Source organism: Papaver somniferum, chromosome 4, assembly GCF_003573695.1.
Source record: "Papaver somniferum cultivar HN1 chromosome 4, ASM357369v1, whole genome shotgun sequence".
In the NCBI taxonomy this organism is placed as follows: domain Eukaryota; kingdom Viridiplantae; phylum Streptophyta; class Magnoliopsida; order Ranunculales; family Papaveraceae; genus Papaver; species Papaver somniferum.
The window spans coordinates 126,114,909-126,125,861 of record NC_039361.1 but is presented as its reverse complement, the minus strand read 5'-3'; the positions used below and the strand labels follow the sequence as shown (position 1 = coordinate 126,125,861).

The 10,953-nt window shown below is 38.5% G+C and overlaps 1 protein-coding gene across 2 annotated transcripts; it reads right to left on the bottom strand.

Moving 5' to 3' along the window:
- Positions 1–6,875: 6,875 nt before the first annotated feature.
- On the bottom strand, positions 6,876–10,953 carry LOC113276537 (uncharacterized protein slr0889-like). Of its 2 annotated transcripts, none has more exons than XM_026526154.1 (11): positions 10,607–10,953; positions 10,196–10,390; positions 9,959–10,006; positions 9,748–9,876; positions 9,536–9,660; positions 8,660–8,770; positions 8,170–8,278; positions 7,955–8,073; positions 7,674–7,827; positions 7,411–7,555; positions 6,876–7,317 (listed from the first exon to the last, which is right to left on the bottom strand). In XM_026526154.1, exons 1-11 carry the CDS (start codon positions 10,850–10,852, stop codon positions 7,253–7,255), a joined length of 1,446 nt encoding a protein of 481 aa, XP_026381939.1. In that variant the 5' UTR covers positions 10,853–10,953; the 3' UTR covers positions 6,876–7,252. The 2 variants fall into 2 exon arrangements, with proteins under 2 accessions (XP_026381939.1, XP_026381940.1); XM_026526155.1 differs by having other exon boundaries at positions 9,748–9,870.

Genomic DNA, 10,953 nt, shown 5'->3' with positions numbered 1-10,953 from the left:
TACTGATTGTATGCATCATATCTATTTAGAGAGTGACACCAAACCTTCTAGCGAGATGCAACGTCGACTGAACCCTAATATGAAAGAAGTAGTTCGAACCGAGGTTCTTAAGATGTTAGATGCAGCATTATCTACCCCATTTCAGACAGCAAGTGGGTCATCCCCGTTCAGGTTGTTCCCAAGAAATCTGGTATTACTGTAGTCCAGAATGATAACAATGAGTTAATCACAACCCGGGTGACCACGGGTTGGCGTGTCTGTATTGACTATAGGAAATTGAACAAGGTCACTAGGAAGGACCACTTTCCCCTTCCCTTCATCGACCAAATGCTAGAGAGATTAGATGGACGTAGCCATTATTGCTTTTTAGATGGATACTACGGTTATAATCAGGTTTTCATAGCCCCAGAAGACCAAGAGAAAACCACTTTTACCTGTCCCTTTGGTACCTTTGCGTATAGACGCATGCCTTTCGGGCTATGTAATGCCCCTGCGACCTTTCAGTGTTGTATGCTGAGCATATTTTCTAACATGGTAGAACGGTTCTTAGAGGTCTTTATGGATGATTTTTCAGTGTTTGGTTCGTCTTTCGATGATTGCTTGCATCATTTGTCATTAGTTTTGACTAGGTATAAGGAAAAGAATTTAGTGCTTAATTGGGAGAAACGTCACTTCATGGTTCGTTCAATAATTGTTCTAGGGCATATCGTATCTTCGAAGGGTATAGAGGTAGATAGAGCCAAAGTTGACCTTATTAAAACTTTGCAGGTCCCAAAAACCGTAAAATATATTAGGTCATTCTTAGGGCATGCAGGTTTTTATCGTCGATTCATTAAGGATTTTAGCTTGATTTCTAGACCTCTTTGCAATTATCTTGCAAAAGACGTTAAGTTTGTCTTTGATGATGCTTGTTTAGAGGCTTTTGAGAATATTAAGAATTTACTCACTACCGCCCCCATAGTACAGACACCCAACTGGAACCTACCCTTTGAGATCATGTGTGATGCTTCAGATTATGCTATTGGTGTTGTGCTAGGTCAGCGAGAAAACAAATTACTTCATGTGATTTACTATGCTAGCAAAACTCTGAATGATGCCCAGTTGAACTATACCACTACCGAGAAGGAACTGTTAGCCATTGTGTTTGCCTTAGACAAGTTTAGACCCTATCTCTTAGGTTCTAAGATCGTAATATATACTGATCATGCTGCTTTGAAATATCTTCTATCTAAAAAGGATACGAAACCTAGATTGATTAGGTGGATCCTTTTATTGCAAGAGTTTTCTCCAGACATTAGAGACAAAAAGGGTGTTGAAAATGTAGTAGCAGACCACTTGTCTAGGCTAGTTGTTGATTCCCCAGATGATTCCCTTCCTATAAGGGATGGATTTCCTGATGAACAACTGTTCTTTGTTACCCAATTACCTTGGTATGCAAATATAGTGAACTATCTTGTTACTGGTCGAATGCCCCAACATTGGGGTAAACAATATCGTTCTAGGTTTTTAGCCGAGGTGAAGCACTTCTTTTGGGATGATCCTTATTTTTTTAAGTATTGTCCAGACCAGATTATTAGGAGATGTATACCTGAGAGTGACCAGTTCAGTATTATTTCCTTTTGTCATGATCATGCTTGTGGGGGTCACTATAGTGCTAAGAAGACTGCTGCTAAGATATTGCAGTGTGGATTCTATTGGCCTTCGTTGTTTAAAGACTCCCATAGTAACTGTGTTACTTGTGAGCGTTTCCAGAACTTAGCAACCATTTCCCTTAGGAACAAGGTGCCATTGAACCCGATTCTAATTGTTGAGGTCTTTGATGTGTGGGGTATTGATTTTATGGGTACGTTTCCTAATTCTTTTGGTAACCTTAACATCCTTGTCGCTGTAGACTATGTATCTAAGTGGTTTGAGGCGGTTGCGTGTAAAACCAATGACCATAGGGTTGTGATTGAGTTCTTGAAAAATAATATACTTACACGTTTTGGTACACCGCGAGCTATAATTAGTGATGGAGGGTCGTACTTTTGTAATGGACCTTTTAGGCTTTTGATGAAGAAATATGGTATTACACATAAGGTAGCTACCCCGTATCATGCACAGACTAGTGTTCATGTAGAGGTTTCCAATAGTGAGATAAAACGTATATTAGAGAAAACAGTTAATCCTAATCGGAAAGATTGGTCGTCTAGGCTTACTGATTCCTTATGGGTTTATCGTAATGCTTTTAAGACCCCCATTGGAATGTCACCTTATCGAATTGTGTATGGCAAGGCATGTCACTTACCTGTTGAGTTAGAACATAGAGCATATTGGGATGCTAAGCAGCTAAATTTTTCACTCGACAAGGCAAGAACCCATATGAAGCTCCATCTCAATGAGTTGGAAGAAATTCGTAGAGATGCATACGATAGTGCTAAGGAGTATAAGAACAAAATGAAACTTGTGCATGATAAGAATATTTTAAGAAAGTCATTTTCTCCAGGTCAAAAAGTTCTTCTGTATGATACCCGCTTGCATCTTTTCCCTGGGAAGTTACGTTCTCGGCGGACGGGTCCTTTTATTGTTCGCACTGTCTTTCCTCATGAAACTGTTGAGATCGAGACACCTGATGGTAGTAGTTTTTCGAAGGTTAACGGTCAGAGATTGAAACCCTTTTTAGAGCCCTTTACTACAGGTGATGTTGAGGAGGTCCCTCTGGAGGACCCTGTTTACCCTTGATTGACCATCGAGGCGATTGTATGTTGTATATTAGTTTTTGATTTCTCTCTTCACCCAAGTACTATCTTTCCGACTTCTCTCTTTACTGATTCCTCATGTTACTTTAATTTTTGGTATTTCTCTTTCATTAGAAACATTGAGGACAATGTTAGATTTAAGTTTGGGGGTGGGGAAGAAACTTTTTGTTAGCTTTTAGTTGCAATAAATAAACTCCAGAGCCTAGAAATTTATGCTTATTAAGGTTGGCACTAACCAATCTAAGTGGATGGGAACATCTTGGTTGTAGGAGTTGAGGAACCAATCTGATTAGATGGAAACATCTAAAGAGTCTATTCATAAAAGCACAAAGCTCGGGTGTTAGAATTAAAAAAAACATGGTAGTTTCGCCATATCTCGTTGAATCCTAATCCCTTATGTTTTTTTTTCTTAAGTGATTTGGTGGGGCACACGATTCAAGTTGTTACCACTGCTAGGTGAAATAGAGTAATTGAGATAAAAATAAAAAAAATTGAGACCAGACCATCAGACCAACCAGAATAAATTCAATAAAGTCGACTACTGGTGCCCATGTATATGCCAGTTGTGTTGACCTAGAGTTAGGTTTATCGACCACTGGTCCCCTTGTGTATGCCAGTTGTGTTGATATTAGTCAGACCGGTATCTCAGTCCATTAGGATAGGTTCATCTTGGCAGAGGCCTTCAGACAGATATGGGAAACACCGTTCACTTTAAACCATCTATTTTTTTCTCTTTATCCATCTTCTTAATCTTTCCATGTGATTGGTTGACTCCGGTTATGATGTCCAGAAACTATCTGAGTAGAGCTCTGTCACTTATATATGAATTTTAGTATGCTGAGTGCAAACTCGTGTACAACAATTGGAATTTCGCATCAGGGTACTTCCTCCTGTAGTCAATGAGAGTATGCCAACCAAGGAGATTCCTTAGTGCCTTCCAAGGTTCTGCTTAGATAGCTAGGATCTGTAGTAAAGGTTTTGTGGGTACACCTCCGGAGACAACACTCCTCCGCTAGAGCCACCTAGCGGTTTAACGGATTGTTGCACGTGCTAAGTGTAGTCATTTTATTTTCTAGATTAGTTTTGCTCGAGGACTAGCAAATAATAAGTTTGGGGGTATTTGATAGACACATTTTTGTGTCTGAATTGTCCTCAGTATCTCTATTGCTAATGCTTGATTTTGTACTTATTATGGTGTTTTTATGTTTGTGTAGGTGTTTTTGGAGAAATACACTTGTGTGGAAAAAGTTGCTTAAAAAGTGCTATTTGGACCCCCGAGAAAAGTACTAAAAGCACCCTCATTTTGGATACGGGGCACCCCAGGACACCCCCAAAGCCAGCTGCTATCGGCACCCCTACTCTGGATAGGGGGAAACCCTTTCTTCCCCACGATTTGAACATTTTTGGCGGGAAATAATGGCCAGCAGAAGAACAAATTTCTGGTTCGATATTTGGGATGATTTAGCGAGACTCAATGGCTGGGTCTGCAGGGGAAGACTTGATTGGGCTTATCAGGCTTGGTAAAGGCCTTTGGTTTGGTTGAATTTGATTAGATAAACCGAGAGAAGGAAACAGAGTGCCACGGGTTATAGTTAGTCCATTCCGAGTTCTATGTGTGTGATCGAGAGATTTTATTGTGCCTGGTCCATGTTATACCACTTCTGGATGATGACTCAACGTGTTGGGTGTCTTTTGTCACGAGAAAACAACATGTGGAGTTAAATCTGGGAAGAAAATATTCCCGAGAATATATTTCTTCAAAGCCGAGTAATGGAAGATTATGTGCAGTTATGATGGGAGATTTGGGCGCAGTGAGGTTATATAAGTCGTTGAGGGTCAGTAGAGGCGGTGACGGAGAGTTTGGCAGAGTTTTGAACACCACAGAGGCGAGAAATTGGAGTTGCAGAGAGTCACTATTTCTGCTGTTGTCCAAGAACACGAAGAACAAAAGACCCATAGAAACAGTCGTTTTGCTACAGTAACAGCGACAATTAGGTTTTATCGTTCCCTGTAACAGTTCAGTTTGTAACAAATATAATTGTTACAAACCCGGTTTTAGTCATTTTCACCCATTTTCATCATTTGTAAACCCTTTGATCAATAAAAATGATTTTGGAGCGTGTTTCTAACATGATGATGAGCTAATTCTCCCACAACCAAGGAAATGAGGAAGCTATTTACGCATGAATAATTGGTAACTATTTTATTTTCTCTAATTTATAATTTATAATTCACTCAATCACTGCTTTTGCAGAGTTTTGAATTGTTTGCGTAATTTTCTTAATTAGTTGTGATTCAATCTGATAGGTTATACTTTGTTTGGTCAATTGTTAATCCATGCTTAGGGAATACAATTAATATTTGAGACTTTTCCTGATTATTTGTGAGTTAAGAAATAAGGGACTTAAAAGATAATTAGAGTTTGTGGTTATTACCACATTCATTCATGTGTAATAGTGGAATCAGTGTCTTGGTTATTTTTAATATCTTGAAATCAATTTTGCAATAAGTTTTCTTTATTTTTTAAGTCTAAAATCTATTGCTTTCACAAGTATCAACGAACCTATTTCTATAACAACTCAATTGAAAATACCATCAGGCGGCATGCCAAGGGCCGTGGCATAGCGACATGCTAGTAGCCGCGGCATGGTGGCATGCCAGTGGCCGTGGCATAGCGACATGCTAGTAGCTGTGGCCTGGTGGCATGCCAGGGGCCGTGGCATAGCGACATGCTAGTATATGTGGCGTGGTGGCATGCCAGGGGCCGTGACAAAGCGACATGGTCGTAGTCGTGGCATGGTGGCATAGCGACATGCTAGTAGTTGTGGCATGATGGCATGCTGGTGGCCGTGTCATGGCGGCATGCCAGTGGCTGTGGCATAGCAGCATGTCAGTGGCATGACCACGGATTTAAATTTGCACCAATATTATACAAGAACAAAGAGTAATCAAAAGATCTAACATCTGAAATCTCAGGAAATAGGATCGATGCCGTTAATCAACCTCAGAATTAAGTATAAGCCCATAGCTGCTGCCATCAGCTAACACGTTTTCGTTCCTTATAACACCAGTAAACTCAATTTCATTTTTGCTATTGACAATCGCCAAAATTCCAAGACTCCATAATCGGAGCAACAGACCCATCTCCACTCGATTCCAATTTAATCCATACAAACCCATGGCAGAAAATCACAAGTTTCACTCGACCACTTCATGCCAAGAAACCCCCAATTCTGTTGCCGCTACTAACTGCCGGAAGTGATGAAATTCCTTGTTTCCTCGTTGGAAATGTTCACCAGAACCACCACAAGTCAAGCCCATTGATTCGGTTCTATCTTGTTTCACTTGAAGAACAAAAACCATTTCAACTTCAAACCCCAAAACAGATCCATTGTCGATATTAGAGACTACGCAATCGTTTAGGATTCGATTTCGTTCTCAAACTAAGTTTTGATCCTGATTGGGTCTTCATTGTAGTGTAATTGATCTTTTTTTTTATCAGAACACAAAATCACATTACTCAAACATAATTTGCATGAAATACTCTTGATTTTTACGAACATCAAATACTCACGGTTCATATTTTTCTAGAGTTAAAAACTCTGTGAAGATGTTCAATTGTTAAATAAACCGGAGGACTGGAGGAGTAAGAGAAAGAGCAGAGAGAGGACAGGAGAGAAGAGAGAAAGTCATAATTAATATGTGGTTTTGTTAAAAGAAATCTGATTTTGTGCTTAAAAATTCTCGTATAAGCAGGTACGGAATGTGCATCCCGGTTTTAGAGGCGTGCACAAAGTTGGACTTATTTAAAATTGCTGAAATCATTATGAATCATTTTGAACTTAACTATAAATATTTGGACTAAATTGTAAATCTGAAAGGTTATTCGTGTATTTTTCATATTTTAAATAATTTTTAGACTAAACTGTACCTAGTTAACTCGGGATAAACTATTCCGTATTTTTTGACGCGCTTTTGGACTAAACCGTTTTTTCCCTGTTTTAAATAACTTTTGGACTAAACTATACCTAGTTAAATAATATCTTTTAATGCGTTTTTGGACTAAACCGTATTTTTCCTCTATCTATAATGCTAAACGGGCATTGTCAAATGAGATTAAGTTAAACTCTCATTGTCTTTTCTCTTCGCCAAGAATAGGGGAAACTTAGTGATCTTTGGTAAGATCATACAAAATAGTAACCAACTGCATAGGCTACACTAACTCAATTAAGTTCGCAATTGAGTTGCACCTTGCATGATGATAAATCTAGAATTTCTTATCAATCTCAAACTGGTTCATGCCACACATGAATAAATGAAACCCCAACAAAAAAATCGGTAGGATAAAGAGAGCAAAAAATTGTACAGCTAGAAGGCTTGATCATGTTGGCTAGGATAAAGAAAGCAAAGAATTGTACAGCTAGAAGGATCCTTTTTGTTTCTTCGAAGACCCGCATCATTTAGGTTCCAATTATCTAATCATTGACGGCATGAATGAAAAGAAGCAGCAAACCTCAACGTCTCCTGAATATTCCTCTAAAGAAGCCGCCTTTATGTCCTTTTGCCTTGAGATCATTCACTGCAAAAATTAACACATAACAAGATAATGATGACTGAAAGTTGGTCACTTGTTGGAAGAGATAGTAATATCAGTAGAAGTTAAGAAGTTAACTATTTATTCTCCCGGCTGCAAACAAGGCTTCTTCTGCGATGGGTCTCCACTGTTCTGCACACGAGTAATTGATGCCCATGCCGACACTGAGTCCTCTCAGCAGATGCACAGTGCGGAGAACAGAAAACAGCTCCTCCGGGAAAGCCTATGATATATATCATAAAGAAATGATTTGTAACCAAACTTAAACCATTGGTCTATTGCAAAGAAAAAGCTAACGAAACTGTTAACACCATTTCGAGAAGATGGCACAATTAGGATACCTGGACAGCGATTTTTTTGATGGAAGATTCGTCTGAAAATGGTTGCAGCGTCGTCATCCCAGGGGGTAATTTTGTGTCGAACATTGTCTGAGCCAATTTAAGCATTTCTTTTTCTTCATTCTCACATTTGACCAAGGTTCCTATACCAAGCTCCCTGTTAAATTAAGGAGGGAAAAGAATTACAACTAAACCAAAGTCGCCTGCAAAACCAAGTTTTTACTTTGAACTCGCTTTCCTAATTTTGCCTAAAACATATAGGCAAATGCAAGCAAACTCAGTACTTATAGCTTTGAGATGCCCTTATAGAGTCATTATCGGCAATCGCCAGAATTAGATTCGCATATCCAAGTCTTAAGTCATCTGGGAGATCCTTAACTTGCCCGTAATCTAATAAGGCAACCTGAAATGGGAAATTACAGATTTTTGAGAATGATAAATACAGTGAATAAGATAATGATTTGATGATTATGAATATGAATATGCATTGTACACTTGCCTCTGATCCTTTACAGATCATGATATTTCCAGGATGAGGGTCTGCATGAAAGAACCCACTCTTCAAAATCATCTGACCATATGCTAGAGTCAAACTCTGAAGGATGTTCCTGTGATTACATACATTTCGTGGATGCATTACAATACTAAAAGTGTGATGATCGTGTAAGAATATATTCCAGAACGAAAAAAAATAGAAAAGTTAAAGAATAAAATAGGGCTCCGAGGAGTCATCACTCATGTTCTATGAACAAAAGGGAAACCAGCCAAACTGCCATTTTGCTATGACACGAAGTACATTGGACAAGAAAAACGGCTTCACAAGCCAACTGGTGCATGCGATGCAATTGGGTAAAATCGAGGTATATCTCTAGATAGTCAAATTACAGAAGATAGATAGCATGCACTTCTAATATGTCAGCAATAATCAATTCTCAAAATGATAAGAGTAAAAGGAGATTTCATACTCTAGGATAATCTAAGGATCTTACTGCTTTGCCATCGCTGCAATCGTACCGCCAGGATCAATGCCTCTTTTAGCTATCTCATCGCCAAGATTCAGGATTGGGATTCCATCAATAAACTCCATAATTAAAACCTTCCTGATCAAACAAGAGAAACACTTGATTAGGTAAAGCATATCATATACTGATATACAGCAAAGGTAATATTAAGTATTAACTGTTAGAATATATGCTGGTTTAGCAACAAATATTGCTTGGCTAAGGTAATCCTGTTTAGCTTAACGTAATCATGTTTTGGTTAATCTGGATTAATGCTAAGTTGGATTATAGTCAGCAGCTTAGTATCCTAATAAGTCACCTGCTGAGGTGTCATCCAACTAATGATGGATAGGTTAGATGACACATAGCTAATGACTAAGCCCTCTTCTAGCCTCTTGTATAAATGCAGTTTTTCAGTTTTATCCATCACTGATTTCATGTCTTCTGATTTCATGTTTCTGTTTCCTTCTTGTCACTTGCTTAGTATTGTGTATCATGTTGTTACTATGAATCATGTGGTTATGCTGTTGTTATTAGATCATATACAATTCAGAAATCATATTGTATTGGTGACAAGCATGTTCTGATGACTTATGTAATAGTGTTTTAAGCAAGTAGAACATGTTAAATGCTAGGGTTAATTCAGCATATGAGTATTCTATAATCATGTTTAAGCATAAAGATAGGTGATTATGGAGCTGAAATTCCAACGTTAACAAATTCTTTCACAAGCAAAATAGCAAATAGCCAGGTGAAGGCATGCAGTGATTCAAAACCTGAATTTACTGAAAGAAGCACCATATAGCATCACTGTATCAGAACAACTACGCAAAGAATTATTTCGGGGGGTTCAGCATAACGTACCTAGTCATCATCTCCCGCATCACTCGTGGCACCTGAACAGGAGGCTTTTTGTTGTTCACTCGCAGAAAATGTCGGATTGCCTCCATAGCTTCAGCCTCTCTTACAAAGTCAAACTCATATCCAATCTAGAAAAACATGCCCATGAACAGAGAAATGAGTAACTATAGCTGATGTAAACAGATAATCAGGACCACTACATATGTAGTACACACCTGTTTCTGCATTTCTTTGGTTATAGAGAAAAGGTCGAATCTGATATCTGTCTTTTGCAAATAACAAGCAAATGCTTGTAAGTTGTGGATATCTGTCATCATTAGATCCTGAACTCCAGCATGCTGCACCTACAAATGCACATAGGAGTCAGAAAAAATGTCACAACATATTCGACACACACACACCATATAAAGTATCGGTCTTGCATACCTTAACAGCAACATCACCCTTAGTACCTCTTAATCTTGCGCGGTGGACCTAAAACCAAGAACAATTACCACATTGACGAATCAGTATTACACTCGCCCATTCGTGGTTGAGACAGTAATCTTTTCTTTTCCGTGAATCATAAAAATGCCGCTATCCGATGTTCACTTGGGAATATAGTGGTTGGGAAAATGTAAATTGTAATACCAGATTTAACATTGTGTTTCTCAAGACACAAACCTGTGCAATTGAAGCAGATCCAAGTGGCTCCACATCAAATCTCTCGAAAAGTTCATCAACAGTTTGACCTAACTCTTTCTCAAGCACAAGCCTAACTGTTTCAAACGGTGTCCCGGGAGCTTTATCACACAATGTGACTAGCCTTTTCACCCATGCTGCCGGTGCCAAATCCGGCTTCCCCACAATTTGAGCAACCTAAAATTTCAATTATGCAACACCCAAAACAATTACCCGAAATATGAGTACCAAAAATCACAATTTCAGAACGAGATTCAAGAACAAAAATGCAAACCCAGGAACCTTAAAATCCCAAACCACCACAAACAGCAACAGTCAACAAGGAATGAGCAAAAATGACAATAAAAAGAAAATCAAAAAAAATCATAAAAGTGCGAATTTCATCAAATATACCTTGAGAAAAAACCCACCAAGTTCAGAACACATCGAGTAGATCTTATCAGCAGCAAGTTCATGTTGTCTTTCCCACATTGCTTCTTGTTTGTTAACATCTTTCACAAAATTCATTCTAACTTGGAAAACCTTATAACCAGTATAGATATCAGCAGCCCTCGTCCAAAATTGAAAAGACCTTTGCCATGGTCGGAAACGATTAGCAAGTTTTTCACCCAAATCCTCAAATTGAGGAAAAGGTGGCATCTTTGCAGGGAAGTCTTCAATTTTTAATCCAATTCGTCAAAGTTTAATTTTTTTTTATTTTTTTTGGATTGAGTTTCTACTTTTTTGTGGCGAAGAAATCA

What these genes read in the sequence shown, in the direction of transcription:
- LOC113276537 (XM_026526154.1), bottom strand. Translation starts at nt 10,852, where the DNA reads ATGCCACCTTTTCCTCAATTTGAGGATTTGGGTGAAAAACTTGCTAAT. An exon ending in ATGCGGGAGATGATGACTAG is followed by an intron (nt 8,771 to 9,535) that starts GTACGTTATGCT and finishes TTGTTTGATCAG; the next exon opens with GAAGGTTTTAATTATGGAGT. An exon ending in AGGGCATCTCAAAGCTATAA is followed by an intron (nt 7,828 to 7,954) that starts GTACTGAGTTTG and finishes TTAATTTAACAG; the next exon opens with GGAGCTTGGTATAGGAACCT.